The sequence below is a fragment of the Nerophis ophidion genome, linkage group LG29 (genome assembly GCF_033978795.1).
Source record: "Nerophis ophidion isolate RoL-2023_Sa linkage group LG29, RoL_Noph_v1.0, whole genome shotgun sequence".
Taxonomy (NCBI): Eukaryota; Metazoa; Chordata; class Actinopteri; order Syngnathiformes; family Syngnathidae; genus Nerophis; species Nerophis ophidion.
Window position 1 is genome coordinate 15,981,248 of NC_084639.1, and position 19,242 is coordinate 16,000,489.

The window sequence follows — 19,242 nt, forward strand, 5'->3', positions numbered from 1 at the left end:
AACTCTTAACATTGTATATTAAATATTTAGAATGTTTCAACCGCCACCCGCCCGAATCTATTTAAAATCTATTTTTTCGTCATGTCACCCACCCGCGGATGAGACCGCAAACCGCGCATCTCTGGTGTGTTTGTATATATGTATGTACATAGGGAACGAACGTGTTGAAAAGTAGAGATGAACTGACTGCAGTCTGTTTGGAAAGGTCAAATAAACTGCCATATCGTGGAGGTGACTTTTCCTGTTTTATCCACAATTTATTTGCTCTCTGCAGCACTAATTTTTTATTTTTTTTCTCACTCTGTGCTGAGAAGCGACAGCGAGATGGTGCAATCAAACCTAATGTTTGATGCTGTTACGCAATTGGCTATTTTCACAACCACTTCCTGTTTTGCTATCATACCAAACAGCAAGTTCCCATGTTCATGCAACCAACCATGCTTTTTTCTTTCCGGTTTCTTCCGACCCAAAAAATATATTAATCGAACGTTCTATCGATCACATTATATATTGATATTGATTTTAAACGTCTATCGCGATGTTAATATTGGTATCGTGTTATCAGCCCAGTCTTAGCCTGTTATTACATTACTAATATACTTACAGCATGTATGTAAACCGCTGATGGAGGCTTTTGGATGTTTTTTAAAGCACAGATCGTATCCCCATTACCTGTATTGTTAGTCGCCTCTTGGTATTGTTTATTTACAATTTAGATTGCATAAAAAAAAGGAAGATTCATGTTCTTGTCTCACAAGGATTGTGAATGATGGTCAAAAACACCCCCAAAAGTGCAGCTACCCTTTTGAGCAAAGTCCAGGACATACTTAAATGCACCCTCCTGATCATCAACTGTGCTTTTTTTCCCCCCACGCAGATATTTCTACCAGCACCTGCTGCTGTTCTACAGCACAACGGCTCATGTGACCGAGATGTCCATCTTCCAGCACAACAAGGGTGGCCTCCTCAGCTTGAAGAGTGGCATCACGCTGCACCTTTATGTAAACCAGCTGCCAAAGGGAGCCACGGAGATCCCCTTTAACCTGTGAGAGCACCAATTAAATTGATTTTAAATCATGATTTGAGATACAACTGTTTAAAATTACTTACTCTGTCATAAAACCAATGACACTGGTAAGTTGAGGTTTTGTTGTGTTCGTAGCAGGCTAAAATTTGAACCGAAACAAGATGACATTTTATGTGTTACAGGTCCCTGAACCCGCTTTCAATTTCCGCATGGCAGATGAATAACGAGCTCGGCCTGCACCTGTTAGTAGAGGGCAAGGTGCTGTACAATTTTCACAGACTTACCATATTTTTCGTACTATAAGGCAATAATGAAATGTGGGGAATACTTATTTTTCACTTTCAAGACTTCAAATATGGTAAAAAAAAAATGTAGGCATGATGCCGCTGCAAAGGACTTTGTGCTTCTTAAAGCAAATACCGAGAACCAGTATCTTAGGCTATGTTCACACTGCAGGGTTGGATGTTCGATTCTGATTTTTTTGGTCAAATACAATATTTTTATGTACCTTGATTTCCGGACTATAAGGCACACTTAAAATCCTTCTTTTTTTTCTCAAAATTCGACGGTGCGCATTATAACCCAGCGCACCTAATTTACGGAATAATTTTGGTTTTGCTTACCGGCCTCAAAGCAATTTTATTTGGTACATGGTGTAATAAGAGATACATGCAGACTGCACTATGATGGCAATATGACTCAAGTAAACAACACATTTTATGTTCCATTGAAAATATAGAACACTGTTCAAAAATCTAAATGTTTTAGTACAACTTTGGTAAGCTATGAAGCTGCACCGCTTTATGAATTGTACTGGGCTTCAACATAGGAGTATTATTATGGTGTGTGTGTAAGGTAAGACATATCTGGCGTTTTGTTATGCAATATTATTCAAAAGCAACTTTTCTTACCTTCTGGGACCTTCTGATCTGTATTTGGAATCTGCATAAGTCCTGAAAAATTCCACGCGTCTGCCTTTGTAGTCCGTGGTGACTCCATAGTCAATAAGCTTCTTCTTTTTCTCTTTCTTCTTGTTATGAGACATTCATCCTCCGCTGTTGCCATTTCTAATATAAAGTAATGGTAAAGTCATTACTTATATTTGTCAGTAAACTCGTCATAAAAGCGCTAAAACATACCAGTGTAGTGAGTTTACATTATTTACCCAAGGAACTTCTGTTGTTAGAGAGTTCGGATCGTACGTTTTTTTACGGGACACATTTCCGGATGAGGAGATGCTGCTTCTGTTATTGATTGAAGTAATGTCTGAATGTCATTAAAACAGTTAGCTCCATCTTTTGACACTTCTTTCACTCCCTTCCTTGCACGCTATGCCGCTACAACAAAGATGACGGGGAGAAGACGCTGCCGAAGGCGAGCCACATAAATAAGACCGCCCATTAAATGGCGCATCCTGAAGCGACTCTCAGAAAGCGGCTTGAAGATGATCTCTAAAACATCATCTATGCAACATTTTCACCAAAGAACCGCCATTACATGTTATGTAGACCACAAGGAAGTGTTTTCCATTTAGAAAATAAAATAAAATAATAAAAATCTTTTAATGGGCGCTATAATCCGGTGCGCCTCATTTATGAAAAAATATCGAAAATAGACCATTCATCAGCAGTGCGCCTTATAATCCAGTGCACCCTTTGGTCCAGAAAATACTGTACATGCAGCTCTTTTCTAGTGCTGGACAATTATTCTGAGTTAAATTTTGGCTTCGCACAATCATAAAAATGTTAAGGTCAAAGAAACCGATTCATGGACCGCGCAACGTGCATACAATTTCTGAGATTGTCATGGTGAAACGGATGAGTGAACGTATGAGTTGAAAAAAAGATCACGTTAACCAGAAGTTTGGGATCACACCATTTGGTTGCTACTTTTTATTTGACACTGCACTGGTATGCCTAACCTAAGGATCGGCAACACTAAACGTTGAAAGAGCCATATTAAACCAAAAATACAAAAAACAAATCTGTCTTGAGCCGCAAAAATGTAAAAGCCGTGTATAAGTCTTATAATGAAGGCAACACATGACGTAAGTGTCTATATTATGACAGGACGGCGTGGCGAAGTTGGGTGTGTGGCCGTGCCAGCAACCTGAGGGTTACTGGTTCAATCTACCAACCTAGTCACATCCGTTGTGTCCTTGAGCAAGATACTTCACCCTTGTTCCTGTTGGGTCGTGGTTAGGGCCTTGCAAGGCAGCTCTCGCCATCAATGTGTGAATGTGGAAATAGTGTCAGCGCTTTGAGTTCAAAGCCCTATACAAGTTTAACTCATTTATCATATTAACCTACTATCAAAATGACGCTGGCTGAAGCTACAAACCCTGTTTCCATATGAGTTTGGAAATTGTGTTAGATGTAAATATAAATGGAATACAATGATTTGCAAATCCTTTTCAACCAATATTTAATTGAATGCACTACAAAGTCAAGATATTTGATGTTCAAACTCATAAACTTAATTTGTTTTTGCAAATAATAATTAACTTAGAATTTCATGGCTGCAACACGTGCCAAAGTAGTTGGGAAAGGCCATGTTCACCACTGTGTTACATCACGTTTTCTTTTAACAACACTCAATAAAGGTTTGGGACCTGAGCAAACTAATTGTTGAAGCTTTGAAAGTGGAATTTTTTCCCATTTTTGTTTTATGTAGAGCTTCAGTCGTTCAACAGTCCGGGGTCTCCGCTGTCGTATTTTACGTTTCATAATGCACCACACATTTTCAATGGGAGACAGATCTAGACTGCAGGCGGGCCAGGAAATTTCCCGCACTCTTTTTATTTTTTTTTTTACATGAAGCCACGCTGTTATACACATGCTGAATATGGCTTGGCATTGTCTTGCTGAAATAAGCGGGGGCGTCCATGAAAAAGACAGCGCTTAGATGGCAGCATATGTTGTTCCAAAACATGTATTTACCTTACTTTAATGTCCTGGGCATGACGTTAAAGTGCATCCGGCAGTTGAGGCTCTTCTTTGAGGGGTCTTGGGGCAGTAGGAGGTTAACCCCTTAACTACTGTTACCCAAGGTGGCCCTTGGCAAAGGCCTAGTACCTGACTGCCCCCTAGCCAGGGATACCTCAAAGACCCGCTGCCTTGTGGGAAAGTCTAGGAAGACAAAGGCTAGGGGAGCACACCCTGAAAGAAAAGCAACGTGGTTGGCGGCACACGACAGGGGGTCCTCCCAAAAACTGGAGCTCCGGCAGCCTCCTGCAACTGTGGAAGAGTGCCGGTCGTCCTGGGTTCCCGTTGCCACCGGATCCCACCCTCTCACAGTAAAGAAGTGCTGCTGGGACATGCGCACCCCCAGTGGCACTTTAAACAAGCTCCTCTGCGCAGGTATTCATCTCTGCCTCGGTGAGACCAGCTATCAGAAATGAAACAAAGTCTGGTGGTGATGGGGTGTCTGATAACGGGAGCAGGTATGAATGCACCGGAAGTTCTTAGTCAGAACCCTGCACACCAGCGGTACAGGGCTATCTATGGTCGCCAGTAGCTGAAATTGAGTGGCAGCTGCTCTCAGCAGACCCCTGTACGTCTGAGCAGCCCTATTTAGGATTGCACTGCTCACCCCAACTGGGGAAGGGCCTAGTAAGGTGGCCCAAACATTGCCCACTCAAAACCATCCTAGACAGGCTACCGCACCTGTCGGGAATTCCACTCCGCGGTCGAAATAAAGCAAAGAAAATAATCCCTCTTAAACTGGCATCATGGAGCATAAGGACACTCCTGGACACTAGCGTCACCACTGATAGACCACAGCGCAGAAATGCACTCATTGCAGCGGAACTTAACCGCTACAATGTTGATATTGCTGCACTTAGTGAAACCATACTCCCGGATGAAGGATCTCTGAAGGAAGAAGGGCAAGGTTACACTTTCTTCTGGAAAGGATACCCTCCAGGAGGGGAGCATCAGCACGGTGTGGGACTTGCAATAAAAAACAGCCTCCTACCAAAACTCCCAGAAACACCGATTGGCATAAGTGAAAGGCTCATGTCACTCAGGATCCCTCTGGCTAAGAAAAGATATGCCACCCTTCTTAGTGCCAAAGCACTGATGCTACCATCAATGGAAGATGTTAAAGACCGCTTCTACCGGGCATTAGATGAAGCCCTCCGTCGTACACCTAAGGAGGACAAAATCTTCTTGTTGGGCGATTTCAATGCCAGAGTCGGGAAGGACAACGTGTGGAGTGGTGTCATTGGCAGGCATGGCATTGGACAAGCCAATGCTAACGGCCTACGGCTGCTAAGCCTCTGTGCTGAGCATGACTTGATCATCACAAACACCATCTTCCAACTAAAAAATAAGCACAAAACATCCTGGATGCACCCACGCTCCAAACATTGGCACCTGATTGATTACACCATTGTGAGACGCTCAGACATAAAATACGTATCACTAACTCGTGCAATGAGAGGAGCTGAGTGTTGGACCGACCACCGGCTCATTATAACCAGACTCCGGGTGCAAGTACGCCCTGCTATCCGTCTTCAAAAGTCAGGGAAGAAGAGGCTTGACTGTACCCGGCTAGCAGATCCTATGGCTCGGGACAATCTCCGTTTTTCTCTGGCCGAAAACCTGGAAGACATCGAGCATATTCTGGAGAGTGATTACTCCATTGATGACAAATGGACCTCTATCAGCTCCAGGCTCTATGAGGCAGCATCCCGATCCATTGGCTATAAGCGCAGAAAACATCAGGACTGGTTTGATGACAACACAGCCGCAATAACCACCATGCTCAAACACATGCACACAGCAGACAATGCTGGACCCAACAACCCCACTTCAGCTGTGCTCCGACAGCAATGGCAAACATCCAGAAGGGAGTTGCTGTCCAAGTTGCGTGCCCTGAAGAATGAGTGGTGGATATCAAAGGCAGCTGAAATACAATCTTATGCCAACAAAAATTATATGCACAACTTTTACGATGCAGTGAAAACCATCTACGGCCTAAGAAACTGCCTTGTCTCCCCGCTAAAGTCTAACAATGGTACTCCCCTCATAAAAGACCAGAAGCTCATCACCGAAAGATGGGCAGAACACTTTGAAACTCTGCTAAATCAGCCCACCCCAACAGACCCCTCAGTTCTTGAGGAACTACCTGACTACCCAGCCATCCATGACCTTGACCTTCCACCAACCTTTGGAGAGATTAAGAGTGCAATAAGGTCTCTGAAAGACAACAAGACCACTGGTCCTAACAACATCCCTGCAGAGATCTTCCATCCGTGCCCTTTTCCTTGTCATCAGCAACGTGTGGAAGCATGAAACTGTCCCTCAGCAGTGGTGAGATGCCAATATCACCATCTACAAACGATGGACAACGTAGAGAGAGAGAGAGAGAGAGATGTACCTTTCAGCATTAATGGTGCCTTCACAGATGTGTAAGTTACCCATGCCTTGGGCACTAATGCACCCCCATACCATCACAGATGCTGACTTTTGAACTTTGCGTTGATTACAGTTTGGATGGTTCGCTTCCCCTTTGGTCCGGATGACACGATGTCCAATATTTCCAAAAACAATTTGAAATGTGGACTTTTCAGACCACAGAACTCTTTTCCACTTGGAATCAGTCGATCTTAAATGATCTCGGGCCCAGAGAAGCCGGTGGTGTTTGTGGATGTTGTTGATGAATGGCTTTCGCTTTGCATAGTCGAACTTTAACTTGCACTTACAGATGTAGCGACCAACTGTATTTAGTGACAGTGGTTTTCTGAAGTGTTCCTGAGCCCATGTGGTGATATCCTTTAGAGATTGATGTCGGTTTTTGATAGTGCCGTTTGAGAGATCGAAGGTCATGGTCATTCATTGTTGGTTTCCGGCCATGCCGCTTACGTGGAGTGATTTCTCCAGATTCTCTGAACCTTTTGATGATATTATGGAGCGTAGATGTTGAAATCCCTAAATATCTTGCTATTGCACTTTGAGAAATATTGTTCTTGAACTGTTTGAGTATTTGCTCATGCAGTTGTGGACAAAGGGGTGTACCATGAATTGATTAACGTGGACCCCGACTTAAACAAGTTGAAAAACTTATTCGGGTGTTACCAATTAGTGGTCAATTGTACGGAATATGTACTGTACTGTGCAATCTACTAATAAAAGTATCAATCAATCAATCAAACTCGCCCCATTCTTTCTTGTGAAAGACTGAGCATTTTTTAGGAAGCTGTTTTTATAACCAATCATGGCACCCATCGGTTCCCAATTAGCCTGCACACCTGCGGGATGTTCCAAATAAGTGTTTGATGAGCGTTCCTCAACTTTATTAGTATTTATTGCCACCTTTCCGAACTTCTTTGTCACGTGTTGCTGGCATCAAATTCTAAAGTTAATGATTATTTGCAAACAAAAAAAAGTGCTTATCAGTTTGAACATCAAATATGTTGTCTTTGTAGCATATTATATATATATCTAAAAAAAAAAAAACACCGACGGAAAGCGATAATTAATAAACACAAAAAAACAAGCACACCGGACTTTTGACCTGAAGGATTCATAGTCGGTAAAAAAATGTAATCTGCATACTGAGGACGCACTGACTACCGGAAATTTGCGTCCTTTCTTATTTCAATGCGTAAAAAGAGACAAAAAGTGCTTTAACGCCAACACTGTATGATTATGTAGATATTTTGTAACATTACAAAATATATATATTTTTATTTTTATTTATTTGAAATGAAGTATTTATTTCAAATCTGCACAGTACAACAATTACTTGTTTACATCTTGGCAGAGACATTTGTGCAAGGCTTGGAAAGGGGTTGGATTAAGCAGATGCTTATAATATCCCAACCCCTCTAACTCATTCCACATTTAACATAAACAATATGATACAAAAATAAAATAATACAAGAACAATACCATACAAACAAACAAGAAAAACTCCTGTACACTAACAATACAATAGTACAACTGTTAGTATGAGACAAAACACACACACACACACACAGGCCCAACACTCTCTCCCATCGCTCTGTGCTGAGGGCATCACTCTCTTTCCTCTTCGTACTTCTTCAGTACTTCTTTTTTAAACAGTGTTTTAAATTGAATCATAGAACACATTTTTAACTCGTCCCCTAAGTTGTTCCACAGAGTGACTCCACTCACTGAAATGCACATTGATTTTAAAGTCGTTCTAAATTCAGGCAGATATAATTTGTTGTTTACTCCTAAACTTTAACTCTGGTGAGCATCTGGAATAGGTTATGTATATTGGATGGTAGAAAATTTCCACAGGTAATGTTCATGAGTGTAGATTGATGTTGGTTGATCTGAACAATCTGCTGTCTCTCATTTAAGTAGCTCTCCAGCCATATTATGTTTATAAACTCAGGAGATATGTCCCTGGACACTTGAGGACTTTGAATATGACCAATGTATGATCCTGTCACTACTTGGTATCGGATCGATACCCACATTTGTGGTATCATCTAAAACTAATGTAAAGTGTCAAACAGAAGAATATATGATTATTACATTTTAACATAAGTGTAGTTACAACATGTTGAAAGAGAAAGTAAGCAGATATTAACAGTAAATGAACAAATATATCAATAATTCATGTTCTACCACTTGTCCTTAATAACATTGACAAAATAATAGAATGATAAATAACACAATACGTTACTGCATATGTCAGCAGCTAAATTAGGAGTCTTTGTTTGCTTACTTACTACTAAGAGAGAAGTTGTCTTGTATGTTCGCTATTTTACTTAAGGACAAACTTGCAATAAGAAATATATGTTGATTTTACCCTAAGATTTTTTGTTAAAATAAAGCCAATACAATTGTTTGTGGTCCCCTTTATTTAGAAAAGTAGTGAAAAGTATCACAATCCATTTTGGTCCCGGTACAAAAATATTGGTATCGGGACAACCCTAAAATACAGTATATTACATTCATACAATATATCACTCAAATGTATTTTCATGTTTAAAAAAGGTGTTTATAGAAAACAAACAAAAAAATATTTTGAAGGTGTGGTGGCGTCAATCTTGCTGTGGTGTTGCGCCATGATTGTTTACATCAGGGCTATTCAACTAAATAAAGAAGAGGGCCGCAGATTCAAGAGCCCAAATGATCGGGCCTAAGCATCGAAATGTGGATGTTTCATCAAAAAGTGCCTCCACAGGTTTTATTTCTTTGAGACTTAATCGTAAAGTAAACACATCGGCTCTCACACTACAGTCAATAAATTCATTATTCTGCCCTCGCTACTCGTTTCCAGCATCTGCAGCTAGTAAAGATAGAGAAGCTTCAGTTTTTCTTGGTTTGATGCTCCTTTCGAATTATTTTCATTCCTTTGTTTTAATTCTTCACACTTCTTCCTTCATTTAGGTTTGTAAGACTGACAATATAAACAACAGGATTCATTGTGTATTTTTCATAAATAAAAGGTTTAGTGTAAATATATTCACTGTAAACTAGAAATGTTTACACACTGAAATTACACAACATTCACACACTAAACATTGAAACTTCTCACTAACATTATCACCCTTTACTGGTTTTGATTTAGCACTACATGTATTAAGAGGTTCGAACGGTACTCTCAATTTTTGCAATTTATTTAATTTTTTTCCCACTGCTGCTTCACTGTGACACACTTGCCTCGCTCTTGCCCACTGGATGGTGGCAGGAGTACTGCACACATGATCAACCCTAGTTTGAATGGTTTCACAGGCCTATTTGGGTGACGTTCGGCGGGCCAAATGACAAGCTTTGGCGGGCCTGATGGGGGCCGTCAATTGAATAAACCTGGTTTACATGTATTTAAAATGTAATATAATATAATATACTTGTATTTACAATATGATATAATGTACATTTAGTCTTCAAATTAATCAATTGTGGTATTGTTTCAATTTCAGTCAAAAATAATCGTGATTGTTTGCCGTAACATTCCACCCTACTTTTTTCCTAATGTGGTTATTGTTTTAAAGGTGTTCCCAGTTCTCACCTTTGAGCACTCTAGCCCCAAGATGGTCAGCATGTCAGCCGCAGACAAGCTCGCCCAATGGCAAGTGTTGGGCTACCAGGGAGCCTTGCTGAGCCACTTTATCGAGCCTGTCTACGTCCACAGCATCTTTATCGGCAAGTGGGACAAGTTCAATCTCCGTTTATTTGGAACATGGATACGATACAATGTAATGCATCACATATTTCTACAAAACCCAAAACCAGTGAAGTTGGCACGTTTTGTATTTGGTAAATAAAAACAGAATACAGTGATTTTCAAATCCTTTTCAACTTATATTCTATTGAATAGACTATAAAGACAAGATATTTAACGTTCACACTGAGAAAATAAATTTTTTTTGCAAATCATTAACTTAGAAATTAATGGCAGCAACACATTGCAAAAAAGTTGGCACAGAGGCATTTTTAACACTGTTACATGGCCTTTCCTTTTAACAACACTGAGACCACAGAACACTGTTCCACTTTGCATCAGTTCATCTTAGATGACCTCGGTCCCAGCAAAGCCTGTGGCTTTTCTGGGTGTTGTTGATAAATGGTTTTCGCTTTGCATAGTAGAGTTTTAACTTGCACTGACAGATGTAGCGACAAACTGTAGTTATTGACAGTGGTTTTCTGAAGTGTTCCTGAGCCCATGTGATGATATCCTTTACACACTGTTGCTTTTTGATGCAGTACAGCCTGCTTACGTGCAGTGATTTCTCCAGATTCTCTGAACCTTTTGATGATATTACGGACCGTAGATGTTGAAATCCCCAAATTCCTCGCAATAGTTCTTTGAGAAATGTTATTAAACTGTTGGACAATATGCTCACGTATTTATTCACAAAGTGATGACCCTCGCCCCATCCCTGTTTGTGAATGACTGAGCGTTTCATTGAAGCTGCTTTTATACCCAATAATGGCACCCACCTGATCCCTACTGTTTACCTTTGGGATGTTCCACATAAGTTTTGATAAGCTAACTTCAACTTTCTCTGTCTGTTTTTTGCCACTTGTGCCAGCTTTTTTGAAACATGTTGCAGGCATCAAATTCCAAACGAGCCAATATTTGCAAAAAATAACAGTTTTCCAGTTCGAACATTAAGTATCTTGTCTTTGCAGTCTACTCAATTGAATATAGGTTGAAAAGTATTTGCAAATCATTGTATTCTGTTTTCATTTACTATTTACACAACGTGCCAACTTCACTGGTTTTGTAGTTGTTTCAGTAAAGCACATCCAAAAGGGAGTAGGAAGATGTGACGCTTATTTAATCCTACCCCTTTTCATACCATAGCAATTTTATCCCATTTCCTTGTTCTCTGTAACAGGACAGTAAATAAATAATCAATATACCATAGTAAGTAAACGCATGTTAAATACATAATCCTTATATAAAAAAAAAAGGTTCAAGATGTTCATAATTGTTCTTCTTTGTACTTTGTGAACACTTGTAGTTTGAACAGTCTCTTACACCGGATCATATTGGTGCTTTGTTTGATTTCTTTAGTTAATCCATTCCATAATTTAATTTCACATACCGATATTTTAAAAGTTTTAAGTGTTGTACGCGCATATAAATGTTTTAAATTAGATTTTCCTCTAAGGTTATTTTTCTCCTTTTTCGTTGAGAATACATTGTTGTACATTCTTGGGTAGAAGTTTGTTTGCTTTGTACATCATTTTAGCTGTTTATAAATGCACCAAATTGTTGAATTTCAATATTTGTGATTTAATAAATAAACGGTTTATACATATATATTCAACATTCTGTATTATTCTGATCTTTTTTTGTAACACCGTTATTGAATGTAGCGCACATTTGTAGTTGTCTCCATATATTTCTACACAATAACTCAGATATGGTAACACTGGTGAGCAGTAAAGAATATGAAATTATTTTTTTTCCAGAACATTTTTTGTTTTATTCATTATTGACGTGTTTCTTGCTACTTGATGTTGTATATTTTTTACATAAGGTTTCCAGTTCATTTTGTCATCTACTATTAAAGCCAAAAATGTGTTTTCTTTTACTCTTTCACTATCTCCTCCATCTATTTCTGTTTGACTTTCCCTTATACTGTTACCAAATAACATTATTTTAATTTTTTCTGAGATTCATAGATAGATGTTTTTGTTAAACCATTTTTTCAAGTCCCTCAAGCTTTTTGTTTTCCTTTTCAGGTGACATGGGGCACGGGGACACTCGTGGCATCGAGAGGGCCGTGATCCATCGCACGGAGACCATCACCTCACAGTTGCCCATGTTTTACTGCATGGTGAGGCCTCACGTCAGCATGGTGCCGCCGGTGGCCAGTGGCGGCAATGGCGACGACCAGGTGACCTCCAGTATCAACTGGTGCGAAGGCGACAGCTCTGTGGAAGTGGTGGATGGTCTGACTGGCAGGACCGTAGACGAGTGAGTGTATGTTTTGTTTTGTGATTAAAGGCCTACTGAAATGAGATTTTCTTAGTTAAACGGGGATAGTAGGTCCATTCTATGTGTCATACTTGATCATTTCGCGATATTGCCAGATTTTTGCTGAAAGGATTTAGTAGAGAACATCGAAGATAAAGTTCACAACTTTTGGTCGCAAATAAAAAAGCCTTGCCTTTACTAGAAGTAGCAGACGATGTGCGTGTGACGTCACGGGTTGTAGGGCTCCTCACAGTTTATAATCATAGCCTCCAGCAGCAAGAGCTATTCGGACCGAGAAAGCGACAATTTCCTCATTAATTTGAGCGAGGATGAAAGATTTGGGGGACGGCGTGGCGAAGTTGGTAGAGTGGCTGTGCCACCAATCTGAGGGTTGCTGGTTCAATCCCCACCTTCTACCAGCCTAGTCACGTCCGTTGTGTCCTTGGGCAAGACACTTCACCCTTGCTCCTGATGGGTCCTGGTGAGCGCCTTGCATGGCAGCTCCCGCCATCAGTGTGTGAATGTGTGTGTAAATGGGCGAATGTGGAAATACTGTCAAAGCGCTTTGGGCTCCTTTTAAAAAGGGGTAGAAAAGCGCTATACAAGTACAACCCATTTACCATTTGTGGATGAGAAAAGTTAGAGTGAGTCACTAAAAAAATAAATAAAATAAAAAAGGAAAAAGTGGCGGCAGTGGGTGCGTTTCAGATGTAATTAGACACATTTACTAGGATAATTCTGGAAAATCCCTTATCTGCTTATTGTGTTAATAGTATTTTAGTGAGATTATACTAACATACCTGAAAGTCGGATGGTTGCGGTAAACGCCATGCAGTGTGTCTGAGAGAAGCTGAGGAGCCAAGATCACAGCTGCCTTTTTGACAGCTACAGGAAGAGGTCCCATAATCCACTGAAGAGCCGACTTAATATCACAATTTTCCCATCCAAAAACTTGCTCGTTGACGTAGCGAAACATGTTCGCTTGACCGCTCTGTGTTAAAGCTTCACAACAAACAAAGAAACACCGATTGTGTTTTTCGGTGCTAAAGGCAGCTGCAATCCACCGCTTTCCACCAACAGCATTCTTATATAACGTCTCCATTATTAATGTAACAAATTGCAAAAGATTCAGCAACACAGATGTCCAAATTACTGTGTAATTATGCGATGAAAAGAGACTACTTTTAGCCGTGTGTGGTGCTGTCCGCTCCAACCCGAGACGTCACAACACACGTCACCATACGCGTCATCATTCCGCGACGTTTTCAACAAGAAACTTAGCGGGAAATTAAAAATTGTAATTTAGTAAACTAAACCAGCCATATTGGCATGTGTTGCAATGTTAATATTTCATCATTGATATATAAAATATCAGACTGCGTGGTCGGTAGTGGTGGGTTTCAGTAGGCCTTTAAGAGACTGTTAGCTTCTGGAAGTGTTGAGTTTGCTGCATTGCACCAAGAAAAACATTCACTAAATAGAATTCCAAATTCAACAAGGGGTGTTAAAGTGAAATGTGGGGAACACTTCTTTTAAACTTTGAAGACTTCAAATGTGGTAAAAAAAAAAAATGTAGGGATGATGCCGCTGCAAAGAACTTTGTGATTCATAAAGCTTATGCGTAGAACCAGTATCATAGGCTATGTTCACACTGCAGGGTTGGATGGCCGATTCTGATTTTTTTGTCAAATCCAATTTTCTTATGTATCGTATTTTCCGGACTATAAGGCACACTTAAAATCCTTTTTTTTCCCTCAAAAGTCGATAGTGCTCCTTATAACCTAATGTACGGAATAATTCTGGTTTTGCTTACTGACCTCGAAGCAATTTAATTTGGTGTAATAAGTGACCAGTCGGTGGCAGTCAAACATAAGAGATATGTGTAGAACTGTTTTCCATGTAGAAAAAATACATATATAATAATATGACTCCTTTTAATGTTCCTTATAATCCGGCGCACCTAATGTATAAAAAAAAAAAAAATCTGAATAGACCATTCATTGGCAGTGCGCCTTATAATCCATTGCGCCATGTGGTCAGAAAAGCAAACACAAAATATGCAATATTTTTCACAAACAATATTTCAAAGAGGAATATTTGAAGTGAAGTAATTGGAGCCTCAATAATTCACCACACTGAGTTCGATTCATTATTTTTGGATAAATGAAAAAATACACCCTGCATTGCAACTGTTATTATAGTCAACATTGCAACTTTTTATTGTTACATATCACCTTTTTTTATGTTGGTTTTTTTTCATCCGTTTTTTACAAACGGTTTTAGAATGTGCCGCAGGCCGTTAAAAATGACCTACGGGCCGCAAGTGGCCCTCGATCTGCACTATGGACAAAGTTTACTGCAGGCCCTCCCTCAAGTCGATACAATCAACAAAGCTCACATTTGTGCATTCATGCACAGCATAAAAAGTTTGCAAATGAAACAAAGAAAGAATGGCATACAACACGTCTTTCTGTGGCAGCGTTGGAGAAAGTTGTACAAGCTATGGTTAGTTAAAAGACTGTGAAATTAGCAGGACAAAACGGCACTAGCCAAATACAGTGAAGCATGTTTCATATAAACAGTGGGATTTCTAACAGTTTGGAAGATTAGTGTCATATTTGTCCTATAGAAACCATATTGAAACAAAAAATATACATTTTACCTCATCTTTTTCCATTTTCATACATTATCCATGAAGGCACTATGGCGGCACTAAAGAACCGCTTGTAGCTCTATAGCCGCGGGTTGCTGACCCCAACCTTAGTGGAACGGTTGTTAGCTTGGAGGAACGGCTTCACACTGAATGGAGACACATCATTTGCTGTGTGCTGCTTGTCAGTTATGGGACTAAAAATGATCACAGTGTCAGCCAGAGGGGATCAGCGTTTGTGATCGGTAATAAAATGCATTACTTGTCAATGGAGATTACATAGTTTTTTACACGACAATTGTCCGATACTGATTGGTGGCATCCCTATTTCTCCAGGTATGCATTTTGTTTAAGATTAATTTTCAGTCTCTAAAACCTTTGTATTTCCATAATTTCCTTTGGGAAAATATTCTCATATCTTGGCACACCAGAGGTGGACTGACCTCCCCGAACTTGTTTCCCGCCTTAGTTTCCAGTCCACCCTTGTACTGCTTTGCTTGTGACGTTACGCTATGTTTTGTTTTTCTAATCACCTCAAGATCTCCCTTCAAGAGTGGCTCAGCTCTGGCCAGCCGCCTGTGCAAAGCCGCAATGCTTCACCGCTTCAAGGTGGTAGCCAAAACGGCCCAGAGGCAGGAGCTGCTGGCCACAAGTTCATACAGAGAAGCCAAGGTAGCCCCATATGTTAAAGTTTCATTCTTTTCACTTCTGACATGATACTGATATTGGAGCTTTGAGTATTGGCCGATACGATATTAGCAGGGATCATACATCCTTTGATTATATTGTAGTGTGAATCATTTGACTTGAACAAACCTTTTGTAACATTCCAAAAGACAATGGTAGGTATGAAAAACACTAACCTATTTATTATTAAACGTCTCAAATAGAATTATGCTGTCTTTAAGTTCAAGTGGAGTGGCATTTTTTTTTTTTTTTTGCGACACCAATAATTCAAGCTTAGAACTCAGTATGTTGGACGATACGGACACTTTTGATTCTTGATACTTTCTAATACACTTCTGCCGTCAAGACTTTGTATGTCTAAGTAATGTGCAACTATAATTATTTGATACTTGTTCAATTAAGAACATTTACAAGTAATGTAATGATATCAACATCTCACAGTATTAAGGCAACGGTACAATATTATTATGGTACTCTCAAAAAAATAAAGGCTTGGTATAAATATGTAAAATGAAGCAGCAGTAATATTGGGGATGAACACACTTACTGTAATTGAACACACACAAAAATACATGTTTCTGGTAATAAATATAATTACAACATTTGAGCATTATAAGTGCAAAGAATGGTGCAGGGACATAAAGTGTTTCATGTAAATTGAGTGTGTATGGAGTGTGTGAAAATGTAAACTATTTTAACAAATGTAACACGAAAATGTTCAACTTTTCACTTCCTGAAACGCGCCGTCCTCTGCAGTGGACCTTTCAGTTAGGAAGATGATTGTCAGGAGGTTAACTGACAGTTGAACTTTGGATCATGTGAATACATTGCAAATAAATGTTTGACCTCATTACAGTTTTGACTTCACATCAAAGATATTGTCCAGGTGACAATTCATCAAATGGCCTATTACTCGTATTCCTTGTGGTTTTTTTTTTTTTTTTCACACTTCTGTGTGGGGATTCATGCGGAAAGGAAATGACTACTTGTCTGATCATTCATCAGACCAAGAAGAGCACAGGTGCCAAACTCAAGGCCCGGGGGCCATATTTGGCCTACCACATAATTTTACGTGGCCCGCTAAAGCCTGGCAATATGCCTTAATAAAATGCTTAATCTTACTAAATATTTTCTTTCCCTTTTGACATTAAAATCATGTACAGCATGCAATTGCATATTATTTCAAATACAATATCATTATCATGTATTCCAAAAATATTTTTTGACAAAATAAAGATACATACTCTACTTAAATATCTTTTTGACTTATGATTTCAAAACAAATGATCAATCAAATTGTACACTGTAAAATTTACAATAGATCTTACGTTTAAATTCCGCTGACTGAGTTTTTTGTACCACAAAATCAACTTTGGTACTGTTTTTTTCCATATACAATAAGACACTAAATCATAAGAAAACAAACATAAACATTAAAACAACAAGATTTTAGGGCAAAAAAACAAACTGGAAGCTCTGTTGCTTGAATTTTACTGCTGAAAACAGTGGTTTTGTTTTTCCATCTCCAGTATTCAATTTTTTTATATGCTGTACAAAAAAAGACACTGCTTTTACTGTAAAATTCTGGTGACTGAGCTGACAGTTTTTAATGTAAAATTTAACTATTTTTTTGCAGCTTATGTAAAAAATATATATATATATTTGGACACACCTTCTCATTCGATGTGTTTTCATGACTATTTACATTGTAGATTGTCACTGAAGGCGTCAGAACTATGAATGAGCACGTGGAGTTATGTATTTAACAAAAAAAGGTGAAATAACTGAAAATATGTTTTATATTCTATCCATCCATCCATTTTCTACAGCTTGTCCCTTACGTAGTCGCAGGGGGTGCTGGAGCCTATCCCAGCTGTACATATTCTGGTTTCTTCAGAATAGCCGCCCTTTGCTCTAATTACTTGTTCGCACACTCTTGGCATTCTCTTGATGAGATTCAAGAGGTAGTCACCGGAAATGGTTTTCACTTCACAGGTGTGCTTGAAGCTCATCGAGAGAATGCCAAGAGTGAAAAGGGTGGCTATTTTGAAGAAACTGGAATACAAAACATGTTTTCAGTTATTTCACCTGTTTTTGATAAGTACATAACTGTGTTCATTCATAGTTTTGATGCTTTCAGTGACAAACTACAATGTAAATAATCAAGAAAATAAAGAAAACTCATTGAATGAGGAGAAGATGTGTCCAAACTTTTGGCCTGTACTGTACTGCCCTCAATGAAAACGAGTTTGACACCCCTGAACAAGAGAATCCAATGTCTTGTTTTGTTTAGAGCGCTTTATAGGCACATTATTGACTCCTATTGTTTGAATTGTTAGTAAATTTTTGTGTTTATTCAAGAGTTAAAATACACACAAAAAAGAAAAACGTATTGTTTTCATATAAAGATGGATTGATTGGACTGTACATGAGATGATCACTATTGTACATGTATGTATGGTAATGTTTTTGTCATGTTTGCCTTCCGTTTTTTATTTTTTTGCTAACGGTCTTACTGACGTGATGTTGTCGTCTCTCAAAAGAGAATGTCCAAGCTGTACCAGGAGGCCAAGAATGTGCTGAGGGCGTTCCTGTTGCAGCAAGGCTACGGTCCTTGGCCAGACAAGCTTCTGGTCAGTGACACTTTCAACATGTAAATGTATGATTGTTCATCCCTGTCCATATTGTCTGTCTAATGTTCTAAAGAAAGGAATATAGTTATGATAAATACTGTATGTACAAGTTTTGTAACATTTCATAGTTTCCCAGCTACGTAGCTTTTTCATTTGACTTACTGCTTATACGGTATTTATTGTTCATGTTTAAATCAGTACTTCCCAAGTGTGTCGGAAATGGCCAGGTTGAGTTCATGACTTCTTTGTATTGTACTTACTTTCCACAGTAAAACCTTCCAAACTGAAACATTTTGAGTCCGGTCTTTAGGTTCCGCCATGAGCTGGTCGCATACAGTAAATTCGGTAATCTAGGAAAAGCTCAAAATTGCTACTCTAAAGGCTGAAAAAAAAAAACTCAAGGTATGAACTGAAAGCTGTCAATATCTTTTGTTTCAAGTTGATGCAGACTTTGCTCAAGCATGCAGGAAACACTTTGGTTTCCTGCCTATTTACTGTAGTCTGTACAAGAACAGTATTGACTTTCATCAGTCCTGTCTGAGGGCTTGCCACTTATACTGCCACACTGTATTGGCTAGAAGAAGGAAAAACCGTATGCTTTTGTGGTCCAGGGATCAACAATTTGTATGTACATGTCCTTTTTTATTTTTACTATAAGCCAGTGTTTTTCAAACAGTGGTGATAAGGTGCCAGAGGGACCAAAGTAGAAACGTCTTGAGTCATGCTTGAACAATACACAAACCTCCATTTTTGATTGATTGATTGATACTTGTATTAGTAGATTGCACAGTTCGGTACATATTCCGTACAATTGACCACTAAATGGTAAC

The 19,242-nt window shown here is 39.2% G+C and overlaps 1 protein-coding gene across 2 annotated transcripts in view; it reads left to right on the plus strand.

Annotated features, from left to right (window-relative positions):
• The window catches only part of adad1 (adenosine deaminase domain containing 1 (testis-specific)), a 51,458-nt gene extending 32,757 nt beyond the window's left edge, over positions 1–18,701 (plus strand). For both annotated transcript variants that reach the window (XM_061891589.1, XM_061891591.1), the window contains exons 8-13: positions 878–1,045; positions 1,210–1,285; positions 10,005–10,155; positions 12,208–12,442; positions 15,632–15,764; positions 18,323–18,701. In XM_061891589.1, the coding sequence (XP_061747573.1) occupies positions 878–1,045; positions 1,210–1,285; positions 10,005–10,155; positions 12,208–12,442; positions 15,632–15,764; positions 18,323–18,436 (877 nt within the window). In that variant the 3' untranslated portion in view covers positions 18,437–18,701. The remainder of the gene's footprint in view (positions 1–877; positions 1,046–1,209; positions 1,286–10,004; positions 10,156–12,207; positions 12,443–15,631; positions 15,765–18,322) is intronic.
• Positions 18,702–19,242: the final 541 nt, after the last annotated feature.